The sequence below is a fragment of the Chinchilla lanigera genome, unplaced genomic scaffold, assembly GCF_000276665.1.
Source record: "Chinchilla lanigera isolate Chin_1 unplaced genomic scaffold, ChiLan1.0 scaffold00083, whole genome shotgun sequence".
NCBI classification, from domain to species: domain Eukaryota; kingdom Metazoa; phylum Chordata; class Mammalia; order Rodentia; family Chinchillidae; genus Chinchilla; species Chinchilla lanigera.
The window spans coordinates 6,879,251-6,902,377 of record NW_004955484.1 but is presented as its reverse complement, the minus strand read 5'-3'; the positions used below and the strand labels follow the sequence as shown (position 1 = coordinate 6,902,377).

Sequence of the window (23,127 nt, the reverse complement as noted above, 5' to 3'; positions counted from 1 at the left end):
CCTCACACAGTGTGTGTGCTAGTTACAAACACACTCTGCCCTCACACAGTGTGTGTGCTAGTTACAAGCACACTCTGCCACTGAGCTGCCTCCCACCCCTAAATTAATTTTTCTCTGTACTGGAATCCTGTTATTACAGAGGCATTAGTTAAATAGCTTTTTCACCATGATTTTACTTAGTGTTCATCACTTACCACTTTTTTTTTGTTTTGTTTTTCTTCCGGTACTGGGAATCGAACTCATGACCTTGCGCTTGCCAGGCAGGTGCTGTGCCGCTGAGCTAAATCCCCAGCCCCCATTACCACATTCTTATATACAGCGAGGGTTTCTTTGTTTCTTGTTTTGAGCAAGTCCTATGCTTTTGATTATTGATATAGTATGTTTTTTTTAATGTCTGGGAGGATCAACTCTGCCTTATTACCTTTTCTCTTCGATAGTTCATAGATTCTCAAAACAAATTTCAGGCTTTGGATTCTTAGAAGTGTGCTCAAGTGTAGGTGGGAACTGCATTTGTCTACAACCAGGAAAGGGATTTAATTTTCCCATCAATAACCAGACATGGCTTTGTCCATTTTTGAGGGCTTCTGCTTTTTGCCATGTAACTTAGCTGTTTTCTTTATAAGGTCACCTGTCCTGTGTCATACTAGTGAGGAGTTCTTATTCTGGTTTTGGCTGCTTTTGTGAAGAGCTGACTGGCTGCACTGTGAGTGCGGGGGTTGTGTCTCTCAGGTGACCGATCCCGCCTGCTTCACGAGGTCTGTTAGGAGCTTGACTGTAGTTGAAAAAGACTTGGTCGGTGGTGGTCGCCTTCCTGGATGTGGGGGCCGGAAAGACCCATGCGTACACCCCGAGTCTGGGCTTTGCCCCTCACACTGAACATCAGGAACGCACAGCCAGCTGGCAGCCTGTCAAGGATTAAGAAAAAGAATTTCCGATCAATTCCTAATCTTTTTTTTGGCTCACTATGACTAGAGTGTGTCTTAGTTCTGAATAAATATGTGATTCATAAAGCTCGTGTGTGTACCCGACATCATAGAAGGAGCCTTGTCAAATACCCACAGTTGCAGCAATCAAAGCCTATTCTGCCATTTTACCCGCTGACCCCATCTGTCCTTGGTGCCCATACGGGACCCATCAAAGCCACCCTCACCTCCCCCGTCCCCATATTGAGCACTGGTTTGAGTACCGGGTCTGGTATTTGCTGACCACATGGTTCCTTTCTGAGTGGTCTCTCAGCGAGCCTCAGTGTTGGCTTCAGGGAAATGGGAAAAATACTTTCCTCATGAGTCTGTTGGGAGGATAAATGAGCTAATAAAAGTGTACTTGCTGAAGGTGATGAGGAGTCCTGGATTGGACCCTTGAACAGGAAAGGAGCCTTAGTGGAAAAGCTGGCAAAATCCAAATAAAGTCTAGAGTCTGGTTAATAATACTGCGTTAATTAATATTTTAGCTTTGACAGATGTGCCACGATTATATAAGATGGTACTCTTACTGTGGTACAGCATTTGGGAGGCGGAGGCAGGAGCACTGCAAGTTAAAGGCAGCCTGGGCTATACAGCGAAACCCTGTCTCAAAAAAAAATAGTTCTATTAGGAAATTGAGTGATGGGCATGCTATCTTTCCAGCTTTTCTATGTATAAAAAATTATTCCAAAATTAAAACAATTTTTTTCAAAGAACCTGTTTTGCACATGATAGTGTTACACAAATGTTAGGGAGTTTTATTTCAACTATCTTTGTTTTGCTAGATTATTAGGTTTTTTGAATGAGTACTTGTTGAGCAGATATTTCTCAGGTGCTATTTTGCTGAGTGCTGTGGACAGTGTAAGAGTATAAGGTGAGGCCTCTGCCCTCCGATCACACTCAGTGAGGTGCCAACAGTAGGGTGGCAGAGCTGTGGGCTGAGTAGTGAGACCGCGGGTGCCATGGCCTCTGCATGGGCCAGTGGTCCCTGGGCTGGGGGCGGGGTGCAAGAACATGGGAAGCAGAAGTAGTGACAAATGAAGAAAGCAACTTTCTTTTCACTCTCAAGACAGTACAGGCTTTAGGGGGAGACAAGGTGTACACATCAAATAATCAGGCTTAAAGGTTAGAGAATGTTGGCTGTATTGAACCCAACTACGCGTAAAGCACAGCACTCCTCCGAGGCAGATGAAATTGTAACTCTTCATTTTTGACAATTTGGTTTTTCTCTCAACTTGAAGCCTCGTTATATTTGAGTGTGGCACCCTGTCACTAGTTGACAGGTGATGATGGGCTAGTGGCTAAGTGTCTGCATCTAGTTTCTTCTGACTGTGGGTGGGGATAGGTGGCTTTGTCTCCGAGGTTCTCTCGAGCTCTTGTGCTGTAAGAACGTGTACAGAGACTCATTTGTGGCTTAGGGATGGGCACATTCTGGCAAACTCACCCGTGATTTCATTGTTGCGCGAGCTTCGTAGGGTGAGCTTACACAAACCAAGATGGCTACAGTGTCACCAGGCCCTGTAATCTTATGGGGCCCCCATCATATATGTAATCTGTCTTTGACCAGAACATCATAATGTGGCATATGGCTGTATACACACATGCTGAGGGCAGAAGGTTGTCAGTACAGACACAGGAGGCTCATTGAGATTTGTTTTTCACATTTCTCTGTTTCTGTTATAGCTTGTGCCTAGATGTTCCCCAAAGCCTCATGCAGTCATGGGCGGGGTTTTTCAGAGGTGGCTGGATCTGGAGTATATGTGCTGGGATTAAGGGTGTGAGTGCTACCCCGCCTTAAGGTGGCAATCATTTGTCACTTGTTGCTTATTACTGCTGCTCCTTGTCATTTGCTGCCCTGTTTTACCATGGATTGTTTCTCCTCTGCCAGTCCACCCTACCTTCTAGCCAGCCAACCAGGAACTGAAATCTCTACAGACAGGGAGCTAAATAAACCTTTTCTCCTTGAACTTTGGGTATTGGGTATTTTGTCTCAGCAATGAGAAAAGAAACTAATATAGAATTTGGTACCAGAGAAGCAAGGTTATTACTATGACCATACTTAACCTTGTGATTTAGGAGACTTTGGAACTGGCTTGTGGGAAGAGTTTGGAAAGGTTTGGAGATGCCAACTGAACAAGCAGCCCAGAAATGCCTTCAGCTGTACTTAATGGGAGATTCTGGTCAGAGCTCAGAAGACCAGAACGCTGATAGAAATGCTGCCAGTAAACACCAGGTTCAGGAAGTTTCTGCTGGAAAGGACTGCATTGGCTGTTGGACCCCAGACAATGTGTGTTATTCCTTGGCAAAAAGTTTGTCTGCGTTTTGCTCATGTCCAGAGACTTTGCCTGAGTCTGAGATTAAGATAGGTGGACTAATTAATCTGGCAGAAGAACTTTCAAGGCAATTTAATGTTGAGGCCATGGCATGGCTACTGTTGGAGACTTTTAGCCAGATCTATGTTGAGAATCAAGAGCAAAGAACCCAGCAGAATGATTTAAAACATTTTGAGTTTGGCCAGAAAAGGTCTAATAAAGTTGCACCCTACAGAGATGGAGCAGAGGAGAAATTGGTCACTGAAAAGACTAACAAGGAAAGGCCAAGTATTTCAGAAGAGGACAATAGATAAGATCAGGTAGTATGGCTGTAGACAGAAGAGGACGATAGAAAAGATGGCTTGAGGACATCACAAGAACCAGCAGGACTCCATCCTTTGCCACCTCAAAATTGCAGAAGTAAAGGCTTTGCTTTGAGAAGAGAGTCCCAAAGCACTATGTTCCAGAATGGCAAAGGTCTAGGGAAGTTGTTCCTTTCCTAGACTTGGTTCATGGACACTTGAACCCTAGTAAGAGAAGGAAACCTGGCTAGTGCTCCAGCTGGCAGCAGACGTTGACATCATCCAGGTGGTGCTGGTTTTGGTACACACAGAATGCAAAAGTTGTGGGGTCAAAAAGGCTTCCACCCAGATTTCAGAAGAAGGCCTGGGAGGCCAGGCAGTGTACCCTTGAGAGGGCACCACTTGGTTCCAAATTCTGTCTTAGTACTTTTCTTATTGCAGGGACAACATACAAGACACCCAAAATTAAAGGAGGAAGGTTTATTTAGCTCACAGTTTGTAGAGATTTCAGTTCATAGTTGGCTGGCTCCAGGCAGGGTGGCAGAGGGACATCACAGAAGAGAAACAGTTCATGGCAGGCAGAAGGCAGAAAGGCAGCAAACAGCAAGCTATAAGCAACAGATTTTTTTTCTGTCTCTTTATATTGTATCCAGGCTACCTGCCTATAGGGAGCGACTCATTTAGTAACCGCACACCCTTAACCCCAGCATCACATACTCTAGATCCTGTACCTTTGCAGAGCCCCATCTATGACTGTATGAAGCTTTGTGGGGACATTTAGAAACAACCCATAACAGTTTCCAAATCTGAACTCAAAGTGTCACACGGAACCTAGATGAGCTTCTCTGGTAAAGCACAGGCCTGGGATGAGCAGGCATAGATGTGGTCCTGTTAGAAGCCCTTAAACTAGATTAGCAGCTGTGTGAGCAATCGGTTCCACAGAGTGTGGATTGGAGGCACTTCTCCATGCGTGTGCCCTGGGGCTCTGCATTGGTTCTTTCCCCAGTCAACAATTTCATAAAAATTACATTAATAACAGTACATATAGATGAAAACTTTTAAAGTATAAAAGCTTAAACAGCATAAAGAATGCCTTGTTACTATTTAGCCAATCTTGTTTCCTCCTCAGAGGCAGCTGTTCTTGTGTTTGTTATTCTTCCAAAGATATTCTTGACCATACAAACATATATGTGAATACATGTACACACACTTCCACACTAAAATGATAGCATAATATGTCCAGTGTTTGGCACCTTCCTACTTCATAGATATTTTGCAAGTTTTCAGTAGAATTTGAAGTTAATTTAAGAGCTTTTCCCCCTGCTGTCCTCCTACTAATCCCACTAAAAATGGGGAGAATTTTAGTATCTGTAAGAACACCACAGTAGAAATACCTTAAGTATGTTTCAATATAAAATTTGATACTTTTTAAACAAAACTTTAGTTTTAGACAGTGGCAGGAAATCAACTCATTATTCTGAAATCTAATAAATAAGGAGAAAGAGTCAAGCATTTCTCCAGGCCTTTCTTTACAATTTGAACCTCAATAGAGGACATTTCCTTACTATGGAAGTATTTAATAAAAGATGTAAAGACAGGATGACAAAATTAGAATATCACTGTTTTGTAAACTCATAAATTATTTAAATCTAGTTCTGAACTTTCTTATTTAACTGACATCTGCCTATTTATGCACTGGTACTATGCTGTTTTAGTTGTTGTAGGTTTATGATACATTTTAATACTTTAGAGAACAGTCTGCCCCCAACAGCTTTAGACTTTCCATGATTATCTTATAGATTCAGCTTTCCTTACTGAATTTAAAATGAATTTATCTGACTTTGAAAAAAGTCATGATGTAACTTTTTTTTGTAAAATTGGAATTGAGTAAAATTTATAATTTGCATAAAGAGAATAACCATCTCTTGGGTGTTACTAGGTTGGCTGAGATAGAATAAGGATTACAAATACAAAGTCTTGCATTTATGTTGGGGAAACATTTTTGCACAAGATGTGCCAGGCAGCATTTATACTGGAAAGAGAGCAAGTGAATCCATCAGGGTGGTTCCCAGCCTCTAGCTCTTGGGCATTTGTTAGCATCAAGCTGGGGCCACATCATGTGAAGACCTCTGAGTTGCAGCTCTCCACCAATCTCATGTTAGCCAGTAAGATCCAGTCGTTGCTCAGGATTGTCCTCCTCTTGGGTTGCATTAAAAGATGTGTGCAAGAGGAAGTAGCAGGGAGTGAGTAAGTGATTTAGGCCCTTGAGGTAGAAAACAGGATTTGAATTGAATGCTCTATGACCCTGGCAGGCTATTTAACCTCTTCAATTTTTGGTTTCTTCAGTGTAAACCAGGGACAAGCTATCAGTGTACCTAACTTTATGGAGTTGCATGTGAAGCTTTAAAAGAGACAATTGAAAGTGCTTTTGACCTTACTAGGCACACACCCACTGTTCTGTAAATGTTAACTAGTCTCATTTAAATTGATAATCTGACTCTGCTGATCTGATAGCATCTAATTTTCTATGTTCCCTTCCTAATTTCATTATTTAGGAGTGGTGGTAGAAGTCGTTATGTACAGGAACTGCCCCTTGGTAAGGGCATGGTGAACTAGAAACATTGAGGAAATAGTACGCTTTCTTACTGGAAAAGAGAAGACTAATGAGAAACAGAAAATACACCAGACACTTATTTTGCATTGCTTTGGGCCTGGGGGACTCAAACCAGCTCATGGAATTCGGCTTAACATATGAAAAAGTTTTCTTGCAAGTTCTTCTGCTCAGCAGTGGACTGTAGTGAGTGCCCTGGCAGAAGAAATGTTGGAGAAGAAATTTGGGTAAGCTATTTGTCAGGGAGACTACAAAATGGATTTCTGAATTAGGAAGAGGATGCTAAATGCTGACTCGGGCATTTTGGGGTGAAATTCGAATATAAATACACACATATGCAATCACATATGTAAAAAATTCTCTGCATATGGTTCATCCATTTTCAAAGAATCCCAAGTCTTTGAAACCTTGTTTGATCCTTTTTTGAGTTAGGCGATATTGCAGTGCCTTGTGGCCATAAGTGATCATCAAAAATGTGAAGAAGTGGTGAAGTAAGACTTGGGAACTAGGAGACTAGCTAGCTGATTTCACTGTTTGTTTGTCTGTTGTTACCTTGGAGACGAGTCCTTAGTGTTCGGGTCCCTTCTTTTTCATCTAGAGCTTCAATGCCTGCTTCTTCCTTTGAGCGTGAATCTTTAAGAGAATAAGCACATTATTGGAAGTTTTCTGCCGCTAGTGTGTGTAAAGTTTTTTGAAGGGAGATGTTATTTGTGTCTTACAGGCAGATGACAAATTTAAAGAGAAGGAGGTGACCCACGAACTTGGCGCTGGTCTTGCTCTGTTTACCACCATGTTTCCCTTTTACCCTCACTTTTACTACCACTCTTTAATCCATAAATTTAACCGTAGAAACCATAGAAAACATTAATAAAGCTATAGAAGAGGTAGTATTTAATACATTTATTTGAGGCTCATTCCCCAGTTTCCTTTATGCAGGCATTACTGACTTGTTATAATTTTCTAAATTACGTTATGTGAAATTTTTACCATTGCCTGATACACAGAGGGTGACAGTGTAGATACGGTGTTGGCCCATAAATTGAACCTCATAAGTGTAAACAAAATTCATATTCGTAGTTGATCATCAAAATATGGTTTGTACATTTGCAGTGAATGATGAATCCACTGCAGCCACTGACCCTGAAGAAGCTTCCATTGTTGGTGTGACGTCCCCACCTGCCTCAGCCTTGAGCGTGACCCCCAACCCCAACACGACCTCTCTCCCTGCTCCGGCCACCCCGGCTGAAGGAGAGGAGCCCAGCACTTCGAGCACACAGCAGCTCCCCACGGCTGCCCAGGCCCCCGATGCTCTGCCTGCCGGGTGAGTAGCCTTCTGTCCTGCAGCAGCGTGTTCCTCTCCAAGAATGAGCCTCCTTTAGCAGGTTTGAAACAACGTGGTTATTTATTACCTAGCGGCCAGTAGTCCCCGGGGAGCCCGCCATGCACAGAAACAAGGGAGGTGTGGAGAACTGCTTGTTCTACATAAATCTTAAAGAGCCTCTAAATCATCTGGGCAGAATCAGTGCTACCTTATGGCACGACTTGAGCAGCTTGACTGAAAGAGAGTGGCTTCTGTGAAACAAGGAGCTCATTTTCCCCTTCCTGAGTTGTGGGAGAGGGTGTTCGCAAACCTATGGCAGGCGTGCCACAGTGGGCTGTTTGTGTCATTGAAAATTCTAAAAGGTTTGCCCTCACTGGCCTATATCCTGCCTAGAAAACAGCTCTCCTGTGCTGAGTCTTACCCTAACTTTCTGTGGAGGACCTGGCCTTGAGATGCTGAGTGTTACCGTGTGTGTTTCCGTGGCCGGGGCTGATGTTAACCTGGACTCCCGGTTTCCTTGCCACCCATCAGTTTGGGGTGAAGTCTGATGTGAAAACCGTGGATGAGAATAGGATCCAGGGAAGTCAAAAGGAGCTCAAGTTTGCCTTTATAGTAAGTGGAGAGCAAGAGAAGGGACTCGGAAATCAAGCAGATCTGAAATTGAACCCCCCTTTGCACCCCACCTGTGTGACTTACAATGGCCAGGTGACTTACAAGCTGGGAAGGTGGAGATGATAAGCGTAGGCGTCTCCCCAGGAAGCTAAGGGACTCAGATAGAGGGGCATGGGGAGCGCTTGCCCAGTGCTGGACGTTGTACCCCGTGAGTGACAGTGAAGCGGTTGTCAAGGAGTCACAGAGGAAGAGAATGCCTCTGGTCATACCGCGCCAGCTAGTCAGGGCCGGTCCTGGTGTCCGTCTGTGTTACTTGTTTGGTGTGGAAGAAACCAGCGTCCATGTCGCTCAGTCACTGGTGACCTGGCTGAAGTTGGCTTGGTGGTGGTTCATAAGGGTATTTTCTGAACCTTAGAAGTCATAAAGGAGAGAGCACGCCTGTACGGTCTCTTGCTTGATGTGTAATGTGCCGTGTTGTTCTGAAAGCCACTTTTGAAAACCCAGTTGTTAAAAATCCTAACTCTGAAGACATGATATCTTCCACACATACACTTGGTCTGCTACCTAACTCCCGTCTGTTTATAAAGTGTGTGGACCAAATAAAAGCTGTTGCAAATAATTGGTAACACCCCAAGTCTGGGGAGAATTGGCTGTTGAGAGGCACCTCTGAGAACTCTTTGTCAAGTGTTTGATTGTGTGAAAAGCTTATTAATCAATTGCTTGTGTCTTAACTGCTCCCTATGGAGATTTGTTTCATACGTGGTGCGGAATACTTGAAAGCCTTTGTTTGGTTTGTGATTTCCAATCTGTATGCTATAATTTTGGGGGAACAGCACAGAACCCTCTGGCTGAAAGGAGGGAAAATGGCCGCCTGTTTCCCCAGTGAGCTGTTTGTTTTCTTTCCACTGAGCAAATGCCTGGAAGGCCGGCCTCACTCCTGTGTCAGTCACAGGCAATTAGGGCTAATGGCTCACCATGTCTTTATGTAGGGCGTGTGTGAGGGTTACTGTTCTCCGGGATTGGGCACTTCCTGTTTCCAGGCAGCTGGAAAACTCCAGGCTCTGAAAACGCTCTTTATTCTCCCCTGGCGGACTGAGTGGCCCAGGGAAGCCGGGGCCCCTCCCTCCTATGGCCAGAGGCCGAAACACTTTTCTGAGGCCGAGTTTGAGCAGCATCTTTTCCTTGGAGCTTTTAGAGTCTGACAAGGCCCTGTGTGGGTCTAGGGTGGCTAGCACCCACTTGAACACAGATGATGGCTCAGAGAAGGGTACAGGAGTCCCAGTTTTCCAGCCCAGTGTCCATCCCTAAGATGACAATGAACCTTCCGTACTTTGAAGACTGTCTCAAACAGCTGCCTAACGGGAGGTGGCCGCCAGCACTGCCATGTGTACAGCAGCAAAGACAACAGGCTTGCTGTTGGCTCTTCCATGTTGGAAGCTGGAGTGGGCGTGGTTTCTCCAGAGACCCTTCCAATTCATACACCTGTTACCCTCATTCTCCCCAGTTTATTTACAAGTTTAAGGGGTCCAGATGAGGCAGATTACTCATTTATTCTTGGTATTGCGACTTTAGGAGTTAGGGACCAGTGAGAGCATGAACTCTGTGTCCCTAATTCAAATAGTGACAGAGGGCATGTTATGGCAGAGGGGTCGAGGTACCACCACACAGCACATGCACCTTCTTGAATTTGCATTTGATTGCCTTTACCTTTCTGGAGGATATGTACCTGTAGCATCTAAATCGATCCTCATAGACCAAAGATTTTCCATGCCTGGCAAGCGCAATGTCCTGAGTTCAATTCCCAGTACCGCTTTGTCATTAAATAAATGTTGGTTACAGTGTTCGCTCTGCATTCTCCCCTGGTCACCTTGTCCCTTCCCTTGGCTTCCTTTGCAGTCTGATGCAAGCCATTTTTCTGTATCTCGAAGCCATTTCTCCATCTGGGCATCTTTACCCAGCCTGTGTAAAACGGAGTTCATTATCCTGCCAACCCTGGGCTGGCTGGAATCGGGCCTCCCTCCTCATAATGGAGCCACTGTTCCCCAGGCAACTGTCGGGCCATCCATCTCTCATTCCTTCCTGACGCAGTCTGTCATCCAGCCTCACCCCTGGCTCTGGACTGTGCGCTCATCTCCCCTTGCTTGTCCTTGCGTCTCTCGCAAGTATAATGTAAGTGATGATTGACCGAGTGGCTGTCTCCCTTCCACTGTCTTAAGTTCCAGTACGCACAGGGATCATGCCTGTCGTATTTACCACTGTATGCCCAGCGCCTAGCACAGTGCCTGGCACAGAGTGGTATTCCAGGAAGTTGTTAAATAATGATTCTGTTTCTTTTTTTTTTTGTTTTTTTTTTCCGGTACTGGGAAATCGAACTCACGACCTCACGCTTGCCAGGCAGGCACTGTGCCGCTGAGCTAAATCCCCAGTCCCATGGTTCTGTTTCTTAAATAATTCTTAAGTCTGCCCAGCTGGTGACATGCTTGTATCGTGTTCTAGACTAAAGTACCTTTACCTGTCAGATAACTGTTCTTGTCCTTCTAATTTATTTTAATCTTTTTTTTGTAATATTATACTAGGGATTGAACCAAGAGCCTTCACAGAAAGCCATCTCCCTACTCCTTTTTTTTTAAAAAAAAAACGTTATTTTGGGACATGGTCTTACTAAGTCACTAGGTCGCCCAGGGTGGGTTTGAACTTGTGGTCATCCTGCCTCAGCCTCTCAGGGTGCTGGGACCACTGGTATGTGCCACTGCACCCAGCAATTTTAATCTTTTAAAATAAAACTCTGGTCATGACCTTTCACCACTTGGAATGCTACAGTGGCTTCCTACTGTCTTTAAGGATGAATTCCCAAAACCTTAATCAAGCCATAGCCCCACCTGATGTGACCGCATCTCCCCCTCCAGCCTTCCCTGGAAGCCCCTGTCCTGCTCTCTAAGTGCCAATCCTGTTAATTTACTTTCATTTGATAGATGTACCATCCTGAGACTGAAGACCCCCCTCCATGCTAGTTGCCCCTTCTGAAAGCTCTCTCAACATTTTATCTGTTAATTCGTGTGTGTCTTCAAGACACAGCTGAATCAGAAATTCTGGGAATCCTTCTCTGGCCGTCAGAGTGAAACCACCGCATGTCTGTCTGTAACTCTTCTCACACTTGGAGCTGTGTGTTGTGTCTCCTCCACTGGGCTGCGAATGCCGAGATGGCAGGAGTTTGGCACAAAGTGGGCCCGAGGACGCATTTGTAACAAATAAACGAACACATTTAGATGCTCTCTCTTCCCCTCTTCCCTCCACCTGGGTGAGTGCGTCCCGCTTCTCTGATGCCTCAAAGAGAGAGCAACTGTGACAAGAGCATTGCGTTTTCCTTCCAAGAGCGAGAAAGTGGAGCCTGATGGCTGTCATTCACTGGGTTGATGGGTTTGGGGCTCAAATCCATGCCCCTCATGGATCAGAGCGCTCTTCCCTGGTCCCAGAGGACCTTCGGGCACTGACGTGCGCTGTGTGGAGCATGGCTTGTCTTCACTAAGGCATTTCGGAGCCAAACTAGATTGTTTCCTCCGGCCTCCAGCCGACTCCGTCTGGTTCCAGCTCTCTCCTCAGCTCTTTAGTTTCCTTTATTGAGTAATGGGAGCAAGGCTCACTTGGGATCCCGTGGGTCTGGTTTTCGGGTTGCCGTGTTGGCCTTCTGGCTTGCAGCGGAGAGCACTGTGGCCCTGAAGCGGTCACGCACATCTGTGTGTCTCAAGCCCCGAAGGGTCCGAAGCCTGGGCCGCCTCGCTCCCCGTGCACCCCCTCATTCCTCTTCTCCCTGTCTCTGCGCCCTCCTGTGCTCTGTAGCTGGTAACTGAATTAGCGCAAAAAGAAGCCGCCGCAAGGGCCTGAGGTTTCCACGTCGCAAATGTCCGTTAAAGGGGAGCTGAGGGGGCTGTGGGACAGTGGGCCAGGCAGGGGGCAGTGGGAAGCAAGGCCGCGTTGGTCAGCTGGCCCTGCATCTGGTTTTTGTCAGCGCCGAGCCCACTCTGGGGTCCGAGTGCTCATTAACAGACCATATGCACAAGGCTTCGATAAACTACAAGCACGCCTGGTCTGCGAGCTCCTGCTCCCCTCGCACACAGAGGCACATTATTTCCCCCTGGCAGCCAGCGCACTGCTGCGGTTTCTTACATAAGGGAGGGCGTTGTGTTTGCCGATTTCCCTCAGCCCTGCCGTTTCACACCGTCCCTTTCTCCCGCGGTCATTGGCTGCCCCGTTTCCTGCCTCGGAGCAGAATTTGATTGAGGAGGGGTATTTTCTAGATCTTTCGGTTTTGCCATCTGCCCTGTCCCCATGCTCCGTCTTAGAGGCCCGGAGATACTCTGTGGAGGTGGTCCTGGAGACACCATCCAGGAGGACAGCCTTGTCACAGTTCTCTGGTGTTTTGTTTGCGGAGACTCTAAGAGCTGTTGGAATTTGGAGCGTCTCTGCTAAGCTATAAACCAGCTGCTGCCACTGGATTTCTTTCCAAGCTCAATTTTAGTGGTAGCCAGCGCCTTACCCAAGGATTTCTAAAACAGCATTTCTCCAACTGTGAAGAACTCATCCTTTTTTTTTTTTGTTAGCGTTACTGTTGTGTTGTTTTTAGATTTTCTGTCTGTTGTGAATCCATGCTTTTGTTCTTTCTTTCCTCTCCTCACCCCTTTATTCTAGAGATTGAACCCAGGGCCTTTGCACAGAGCTCCATCCCCAGTCCTTATTTTTTATTTCGAGACAGAGTCTTACTAAGTTGGCAGGTTGCCCAAGCTGGGCTTGAATTTTCAATCCTCCTGCCTCAGCCTCCCACAGTGCTGGGATTACGGGTACTTTGGTCTGTACTCTGTTGAAAGGATGCCACTACTGATCACATATTCGGATGTGGCAGTGTCAGAGGCACCAAAATTTCTAAATGCTAAGCACCTTTTATACTTTTCTGGTTGTAAAACTCTTTAACAGTTTGAGCTGTGGACCATACTTTGAGTAGCTGTGGATTAAGGGATTGTATGTGCCTTTCCCCCAGCTTCTTTTATTGCTGAACATGGCTTAGTTCTGGACTCTGCAAGGATTATTACACGTGTAGGTATTGCCCAACAGCACGCATTCTGGCTCCGCTCATCATCTCAGCCTCATTTCTGAGCCTCACCGGCAGCTGGGCGATGAGGTGCCCTTGCTGTGCTGCCTCTGTATTCGCGACTGAACCATGAACGTTCATCTTCACTGTGCTTTCTCGAGGGCTGCAGGAGCAGGGATTATCCCATCCATCTTCGCGTCCTCCGCTCCTCACACAGTGTTTGGCTTCCAGAGCGATGTAGTGCTAAGGCTTCCTTGAGTGAATGGATAGGTGATTTCACTTCCTCATTTGCCCTTATTTGAATTTCTTTCTTTGATCTTATAATAAAAGCCTCTGTATGGAATGTTAGAAAAGGAATAGAGGGAAATGAGCAACAACAACAGCAGCAGCAGCAATAAACACCCACCTAGGTTTAACCATTGATGTTTTTTACGCATCTTGTGTGTGTCTTCTTCCTGACCATGGATAACAGCTACTGCGGTATCAGCGTTTACCGTGTGCTGGGGACTGCCAAGATTTGTGCATGGCGTAGTTCATGCAGTCTTTGCAGCATTGTGAGGTCTTGCAGGAGAGGAAACCCTAAGGAATTTGCCAGAGGCTACATAAACAGACATATACACCCTGAAACACACACCTAACAGAATCTGATAGTCTTACAGAATATGCTTTTAACTTTATTTATTTTTATTATAAAATATTATTAGTATGCAGATAAGAATGGTGAATAATAAAAGAAATTCCTGTGGGCTTACCAGCCAACTTTATCCCGTCTGCATTATGCTGCATTTGCTGGAGAACTCCTCCCTGCCTTTTTTTAACCCCTTGGTGAATAAGCCTTTCCCAGTACATTGCAAGTCCTGTGAGCTCCTCTGATCCCACCCTCCGTGAGGATACCTGGAAATGGGGACATCCATTTAACCTACCTGCGGTATTTTGTTGTAAAAATGTATGCATTCTCTTGTTTCATTATATGTGCTTTCAGACAACACTGCAATGAGGTTTTCTGTGGGTGCCTTTTTTGTGTACCTGTGTGTTTCTTTAGGTGTGTGATGGAGCAGCTGGGCGTGGTGGCCCACACCTATAATCCCAGCACTCGGGAAGCTGAAGCAGTAGGATCATTGCGAGTTCGAGGCCAGCCTGGGCTATATAGTGAGTTCAAGGCCAGCCTGCACTGCATAGCAAGACCCTGTCTTAAAAAGACAAAAAGGACACACACACACACACACACACACACACACACACACACACACAAATAAGATGTGTCATGGAACTGGGTGAAGTTCTGCAATGTTAGTAGATAACTGTCAAATTACTTTCTCAAGTAGCTCCCCAGTTTAAATGCCTTTGAGCACATGTGAGCATTCTGCGAAAACTTAGCATTGGCAGATATTTTTTCTCCTCAAAACTGGGGATTGAATCAAGGGCCTTCACATGAGCTACATCCTTAGGCCATCCTCTTTTTCATTCTAGGTCTTGCTAAATTGCCCCAGATGGGCTCTCACTCATGACCGCCTGTCTTAGCCTCCCAGAATGCTGGGGTTACAAGTGTGGACACCATATCTGGCCAGATTTTTTTTTTTTGTCTTTTTGAGACAGGGTCTCACTGTGCAGTTCAGTCTGGCCTTGACCTCACTTTGTAGCCCAGGCTGGCCTTGAACTCTGGGCAATCCTCCTACCTCAGCCTCCCAAGTGCTGAGATTACAGGCATGCGCCACCATGCTGTGCAGAAATCTGACTTTATAGCCTTTTTATTTATTTATTTTTTTGGTACTAGGAATCAAACTTAGGACCTTGCACTTGTCAGGCAGGTGCTTGTGCCACTAAGCTATATCCCCAGCCAGATTTTTTTTGTTTAGGTCAGTCTCACAAGTATGAATGGTTTTTGTCATTTTAATTTTAATTTCCTTGATTTTAGCATTGCTATTGAACCACTTCATTTTATTTTTTGTTATTGTTCTTTGGTTTCCTTTTTTGTAATTGCCATTTCGTATATTTTTGTCCATTTGTGTCTGGCTATGTGTGTTTTCTCTTTAATGTGAAGAATTCTTAATATATGCTGCGTATTAGTCACTTCTCAATTATATGCGTTGCACATATCTTCTCCCAGTCTGTAGCGTGTCTTTTCACTTTGTGTATGGTCCCTTTTAGTGTACAGGAGTATAAAATTTAGAACAGCCAAGTTTTCCATGTGCCTTTTGTCTCTTGTCTAAAATTATTCCTAATTCTGAAGTTGTAACTATTTTACACACATACACTTTACTTTTTGTTGATCTTAATATGGACATTACTCCACATTTAACTTTTTAAAAATCAGGATGTGATTTGCAACCATTGGCATTGTGTATCTTAATATTTTTTAACGGTAGCAAAGTTTATTTGAAAAAGTAAAAGTGAAGAGTGAGGGAGAAACTGGCTCTGCAGAGTGAGCTTGGGCAATATATTGTAAATATTTGGACAAATCAGTGTTCATCCACAATGTTAATTTCAATGAATGAGTATCCATTTCTGAAATAACAATTAATTAACCCTCCAACTGGGTTAATTAATTTCAATTGTTGCCAGTTTTTTCTGTAACTGCTATGTGTGCCATAATAAATGCATTTACAGAAACATCTTGGGCTCATAATTATTTGCTTAGGATATATTTTAAAGTAGAGATGATAAAGGGTATTCATATGGTAAGGCTTTTTGACTAGGTTGCCAAATTACCCTTTGGAAAGTGCTCCCAACTAACCATTTTCAGAGTAACTTTACGTAATTGTAAACATTTTATCTAAAAAAAGTTAAAAATGTTTTTTATAGACACTTACCTTAGTGACTTTTCATGTTGCTAAAATACCTGACCCCGCCCAAATTAAAGGAGGAGCGCATTACTGAGCTCACAGTTTACAGAGATTCCAGCTCATAATTGACTGGCTCCAAGGCAGGGTGACACAGCAGGCAGCAAACAGCAAGTGACACATGGCAAGTGGAGACAGGAGCAGCCCTCTTTCTCTCCCTTAAATCCTCTCCAGGCTACCCACCCTTCGGGCATGTACCACTCACATCCTTAACCCTAGCATCGCACCATAAATCAATCTCAGTGTCACATCCTTGATCCCAGCAGCGCACACCCTAGACCCAGCCGCCTCTGGAAGTGAGACCCTGTCTCAAAAAAAAAAAAAAAAAATGGTCCATCTGAACACTACTCACGGAGGGCCAAGGACCAATGTGTGGGGTGGGAACTGAAAGCAAACCCAGTGCTTTGAACACTGTTCTGAGGGCGTCAAAGCAAGCCATTCACGGGAGCAGGTGTGACCCGCAGGAGCAAGATGCAGTACGGAGTGAGACCTGTGGGCAGCTGGATTGAAAATGACCCCACCTATGACCACATGAGGCTTTGGGGGCACATTTAGACATAAGCCCTAACAGTACCATATCCAAGAATTGTCTTGCTTCCCTTGGAAGACATCTATTTGAAAGTTGCCAGCTTGCATTGAAGAGCTTTGGGACCTTCTCAAGGCAAGAAGAAAATGACTGAAGTAGAAGGAAAAGCAAACCAGGCTCAATCGAGGAGCCTCAGGAGCCATCACGCTGCCCTCCTGGGCTGAGGGCATACAGTGCTGGTGATGCTGGTCATTAAAAAGAGCTTGTTGAGGCAGAGGCTGGTTCAGGATTGTAGGAAAGGTCCTTGGAGGAAAAAACTGAGCCGAACACCTTTCCTAGCCATCTTACAAGGACCTGGTGAAGCCCTGGGAATGGAGCAGGAGATCTCTCCCCTCGCGCAGACTTCTGACTCACCAGACAGCCTGAAAACATCCGTATGGAGGAAGCAAATCTAATGACTCATCTGGAAGTGGCCAAAACTTGAGGAAGAGTAGGACTTGGTGCTGAGGTGTCTGCAGTAGGAGCACAGAATAAGAATGCCTGAATTTCATGTACTTTTTGCCCATGGAGAGTTGGAGTTCTGCATAGGCAACTTGAGGAATGCTTGAATATTTCCAGTATATTCTTCTAAAGCTCAGTTTTTGTCTGAATACCAGCAGGACAGCTTTTCTTTAGAGTGTGTAAGATTCTGGTATGGCTTTTTCTTTCTTTCTTTTTTTTTTTTGAAACAGGGTCTCACTGTGCAGTTTAGGCTGGCCTTGAACTTACAGTGATCCTCCTGCCTCAGCCTCCCAAGTGCTGGGATGACAGATGTGCACCATCACGCCTGGCCTAACCTTTAACCTTTTTAAAAGATGGCAATTGTAGGGAGATTGGGGTGTGAAGGTGGAAGATAATACAGTGAAATAAAGGGTGTCCGTAGGAACAAAGATAATTCAAGTAAAAGAAAAAGTATTTGAGATGGGAAACTACTTTTTTAAATACTTCCAAATACAGAGACCCCATGTAGCCCATAGTTCATCTGAACGCTACTCACGCAAGGCCAAGGACCAATGTGTGGGGTGGGAACCGAAAGCAAACCCAGTGCTTTGAACACTGTTCCGAGGTCATCAAAGCAAGCCATTCACGGGAGCAGGTGTGACCCGCAGGAGCAAGATGCAGTACGGATGAGACCCGTGGGCAGCTGGATTGAAAAGCCTTTTAATCTCAGTGTAAAGATGTGTGAGGGACAGAAACCTGAGCCCTGTCAGGGATGCGCTGATGAAGTCCATGCCTGTGTCGCTTTCTTGGCACGGGGACAAGACAACGGGAAGGCTTCATCTGTGTGGGCCAGCAGTTACCAAAGGAGAGCGGGGATCAGGAGGCTCATTTGGCCGCTGTCGGAACTGTCTGTGCCTCGTGGAGGAAGGGGAGAGATTTGTGCGCTTCCTGAACAGTTGGGCAGGTGAGGGCGGAGAGCTCTGTAAGAAAGGGAGGCATTCCGGGTCACGGGTCAGGAGGACCCACACGGACATCTGATCTGAGCCAGAGTCCAATTTTAAAAGGAGAAACGTGAATATGAAAAAAGGCTCTAGAAGAAAGGTCTTGTTCCTCTGGTAACCATTTTTCTATCTAAGCCAATTGAGAGGGCTCATAGAAGGACACTGCTCCTTGCTGGACAATGGCGGCCCCTGCAAGAGGGACTTTCATTTCTAGGATCCGCAGTGATCAAAGATAGAAGGGGCAGCTCTTGTCTGGGCCTGTGTGCTTGAAAGAGCTGCTGAAATTGTGGACTATAAGGGGAGAAGGTTAACATCAATTTTATTCCTGGTGGTATATGGGAGCACCACCGTGCCATTCGAGTCACTTGGAATTGAAAGTATTATCCTATCTTTAAATTAAAATATTAGCATGCAGTAAAACCAGAGTTAAACACACTATAAAACCAGAGATAAAGGGAGACCTTTGTCTCAATAAAATGTAAGTGATGTCAAAAGTAGACAGTACTTACAAACTGAAAATTACAACAAAAGAATTTTTGGAATAAAAGAAAAATGTATTCAGTTTTTTCCCCCTCTTAATGTCTAATTGCTATAGCAAATATTTTGTCTGTATGAAAGGAACGTTCTGTCGGAATATTATGGGTGGTTTCCCAATAGTGACTGCAAAATGAGTGTCATGGGGGATTTCAAGGCAAGGAGGATTTAGCTAACTTCTTAGGGAAGGCTGGGGCGATCTCAGATTCTTTCATTGTACCGGTGGCAAACGCTTGCTGTGTCACTGACTGTGGGAGCTTCCGTTTTTCAGTACTTACTCTAAAGCCAAGTATCTTCCTCAGCTCCATTTCGGATGGATGAAGAGGGCATCGCTTTGCTCCTGTGGCCGCTCAGGCAGAAAGCAGGAGGCTTGTGGTGACGCTGCCGCAGGCGTGCCGCTGTCCTCGCCTGGGAGCCCCTGCCGCATCTCCGCAGGGGGGACGCAGCCTCCAGAGCTGGCAGTGTGTGTTCCTTTCTGTCTTTAACTCTGAAGGGCATCCAGAAGGAGATCTTCTCCCAGTCTGTGTTTTCATCTGGCTGCTTTTGCCCAGATGAATATTCTGTCCTTCTAATGAATCTAAACTAAAATCCTGAATGGAGCCTGAGGATCTTCCTTGTGCTGCGGAAGGAAGCTGCGTACCTAGGCTGCGTACCTAGGGGAGGTCCTCGGGGTTCTGTTCACTCAGAGTCTGAGCAAGAAGACCCAGGAGAGGAAATGGCCCTCATGTGCTCTGGAGGCGTTGGTCCTGTTAAATGAGTAGTTACTGGACAGCCTGACATGGTCTCGTGCTCTGAGTTTCTCTATACTAAATCCCGGGTTACCTTAGTATATAAACCAACTGAGACATAATTTAGGAGTACAGAGGCATACTGTATATTTTCTTGTAACAGATATTGGGGTTTCAGCCAGTCACAGGTGGCCAGCTGAGCAGCTCACACCCAGATAAGGCAGAAGCCCACTGCTCACGCTGCTGGGCGAACTCCCTGAACCCCTCCTGGTTCTGATTGCTGTCTGATGCATGAATTGTTCTTTGTTCGGATAAACTCTGTTACATCGAATTTTCTAAAGTTTTTAACAGCAGTGCGCTGGCCCTCACCCTCGTCACTGACTCTGTGTGTGTGTGTGTATGAGACCACCAGATATTGCCACTCCCTGGGGCCCACCTCCCTGTGATGGCAAATGTGTGATTAAAGTGGCCCTGGAGGACTCCCTCAGTGCCCGTGCTCGGGACACTTGTTTCCCTTAGAGACCAGGACAGGGAAGACACCTTGTCTGCCGTGTAGCAGGGTCCCTTAAATCCCAGCTCACCCCACCCGAGAGTGACTTGGCCACTCTGGGCTCATTTCCTCCTACGTAATGGCATTGTCCCCTCAAAGGATGGGAACATGGGTTGCATGAGACAAAACATTAGCCTTACGTAAGTCTGCTTCTGAACTTGTTTTTTGGGGAGAAGATCAATGCAGTAAATGATTAGGCAGCCCCATTTAAATGAAATACAACATTGAACACAGCCAGTATATCAAGTAGGCACACCAGGCTTAATAATAGAAGTAAGGACACTTATTTTAGTATGCAGTCCGCTCTACTAAAGCTTAAGTGGTTCTAAAACTCACCACATTTTGTGAAATCATGCAATAAGAAGTGGGTATGGTGGCACAGGCCTATAATCCCAGCACTGAGGGAGGCTGAGGCAGGAGAACTGCAAGTTTGAGTCCTACCTGGGAAACTTAGTGAGACCCTGTCACAAAAACAAAACAAAACAAAACAACCCACAAAAGACCACTGGGGACACAGCTCAGTGAGAAGATCCTGGGTTCATTCACCAGTACTGCAAAAACAAAACCACAGGGCTTATGAGCAAAAATGCATTAGAGGCATAACTAGGACTTAAATGTAGCATAGTTTTACCTATGTTAAATAATTAAATACGTAACAAGCGGAGTGTGGTGGCACAAGCCTGTAATCTCAGCACTCCAGAGGCTGAGGCAGAAGGATTACAAGTTTGAGCCCCGCTTGGGCAATTTAGTGAGAGCCTTTTGCAAAATTTAAAAAAAAAGGAGAGGACCGAGGACGCAGCTTGGTGAGAAAGCCCTGGGTTCAATCTCCAGCACTGGAAAACAAAAACACACAGTGCGACAGCCCATGTGGCACTTCCCCGAGACCTGAAGTCTGCCTGTGGGGGCAGATGAGGGAAGGGTGGCAGTGGGTATTGTGAAGGGGACACGGCCTGTAATCTGAAGTCGATGACACGTGACCCTCACTGGATGGGGACAGCATGTTGCGTGACTCACGGTAGGTGCCTGTGGCTCTTACGTTTCTGTGTGACCAGGTTTAGCTCAGGGGCGGCTCGGCGTTGTCCTAGTGCTTCCCGTAGAAAGAGTCACATGTCGGCAGACACAGAGTTCACGTCCTGATCACATCCTGTCCTCTCGGTTCCCTTGGAACACATTACATTTTCAAAACAAGCAAGACAGCAGGACAAACTGTGGAGTTGCTTCCCGGAAAAGGCTACCTTCCCCAGGGTAGTACCCAGAAGTAGAAATAAATGAAACCAATGTAAAATATCCAGGCCAGAAGCAGGAAGCATGATATACAATGTGCGTGCTCATTATGTAGAGGTTACTGTGTTCTGGGTGAGTGGAGTTACTGTCAGGTCATGTGCAAATAACAGGCGTGTGCGGAGGTGGCGCTCGGCTCTGTACTGTGCCTGCTTCGGGTTCTTTGAGTTACCCTGTCGTCCTTCCACTGGCGCATGTGGGCCCCCTCGGCGCCTGGTCTCACATTAACTCACTCAGAGTCTGGACCTTGCAGGTGGTCACTAATAAATAACTCCATGCCATTTTTCATGATTCACTGAAAACCTTTCAAAGATTTCCTGCTAGTGAATCCTATCTTGTAAAACTATGTGTGACTGTGAACACACAGGGTGCTGGGAGGATGCGGGAGTCATAGCTTTTGTGACTTTCACATGTGTGTTGGCTGAATGGACAGCAGAGTCGATAAGTAAACGTCACTGAAGGTGTGTGAAGAAATCACCTATACTTTTTGTCCTAAGAGCGTTTTGGGAGGAAATGATCTTCAGCTTTCATCGCACCACTAAAGCAGTTTTTGATCCTGATACCCAAACTACTGAGTTTAAAACTTCATGGAATGTAAACTCATATGGGTGGCTTAGGGGAAATTACAGCAGTCTATGTTGTGTTCTAGTACGCTGATCCCATAAACAGGAGCTACTGTAGTTTCTCAAGAAGTACTCCTAAGCGGGGACGGTGTGCATGCCTATAATCCCAGTACTCAGGAGGCTGAGGCAGGAGGATCACTGTGAGTTCAAGGCCAACCTGGGCTACATAATGAACTCAAGGCAAGCCTGAACTACACAGCCCTATCTTTAAAAAAAAAAGAAGAAGCACTCCTGGATGCCACCTTCAATCCCTGCCCGGAGCTAGTGTGACCACTGTTTCAACCGTGCATGCTGATTATTTCCTCTAAATTAGTCACATTGGTGGTAAAGTATTTCCTTTCTAGTAGGCCGTGCCTTTAAGCCTCCTTGGCTTTGTTTTCCAGGTGGGAGCAGCGGGAGCTGCCCAATGGACGAGTCTACTATGTGGACCACAATACCAAGACCACCACCTGGGAGCGGCCTCTCCCTCCAGGGTAAGTAAGGCCTGAGTGATAAGTTCTGAGACTCTAGAACTCACACCCAGCAACACCTAGGGCTTCTCCGCCCCTCCCTGCCACCACCCTCTCTAGTTTACCCCACTCGCCTCCTTTCTCTGGTATTTTCCCCTTCCTTCCAGTTGTCCCTTTTTATATTCTGTCCTTTCTTTTTTCCTTTCTCTCCACGTGCATGGTTTGGCCAAATCTGATGACCATTGCTTCCCTAAGTGGTATTCAGAGCTGTTGAGTCCTAAAACAAAGGCGACTGGGGAAACCTTTTGGGCGTTAGTGTCTTGATGTCCTCAGTCATGTCACATGAGATGCGGAGTCACCATACAGAGACATCCCTATTAGGGCCTGGTATTCAGAGGTAGCAGAGCATACTGACATTTATCCTGGGTCACTTAATCACTTTTTCCATCCCATTACTTAATTCTGCTCTCATTTCTTACGACAGCCTGGAATTTTAGAGACTCTGTAGGGAACAGGCTGGTGGGGTAGCTCGGTGGTAGAGGACTTGTCTAGCATGCACTGGGCCCTGGGCTCAATCTTGAGTACTTCGGATGGGGGAAAGGCTATGGGGAGACCGGTAAAGAAAGAATGGGGGTGTGTTTCATTGCACCCTGCCTGGAACGGCAGAGTCCTGCTCATTCAGCTGGGCTTGATGAGAACATAGCCGAGGTCTCCAAAACCAAAGGGTACGAGAGGCTTCCAAGGGGCAGAGACTGTCCATGTTCAAGGACGAGGGGTTTGATGCCCTTTCTGCCAAGGACAGAAAGTTCTTTCCAGGGTGTCTCTTGGTCCTGAGAGCTTTCAAAAGGAACGCATGCTGCTCTCAGGAAAGAGTCAGCCTCGGCTAAAGCAGCCATGAAGGGCTTCTGCCTA

At 45.7% G+C, this 23,127-nt stretch overlaps 1 protein-coding gene and 1 long non-coding RNA gene across 4 annotated transcripts in view; one reads left to right on the top strand and one right to left on the bottom strand.

Annotated features, from left to right (window-relative positions):
* Wwp2 (WW domain containing E3 ubiquitin protein ligase 2) overlaps positions 1-23,127 on the top strand; it is a 113,442-nt gene that overhangs the window by 64,884 nt on the left and 25,431 nt on the right. For both annotated transcript variants that reach the window (XM_013503940.1, XM_013503941.1), the window contains 2 exons: positions 7,298-7,508; positions 22,150-22,239. In XM_013503940.1, coding sequence (XP_013359394.1) covers positions 7,298-7,508; positions 22,150-22,239 — 301 coding nt within the window. The remainder of the gene's footprint in view (positions 1-7,297; positions 7,509-22,149; positions 22,240-23,127) is intronic.
* On the bottom strand, positions 329-16,791 carry LOC102021559. Of its 2 annotated transcripts, XR_263891.2 has the most exons (4): positions 16,014-16,791; positions 13,610-13,782; positions 6,740-6,820; positions 329-905 (listed from the first exon to the last, which is right to left on the bottom strand). It is a non-coding gene; the product is annotated as an uncharacterized LOC102021559 (long non-coding RNA). The 2 variants fall into 2 exon arrangements; XR_263892.2 differs by lacking the exon at positions 13,610-13,782.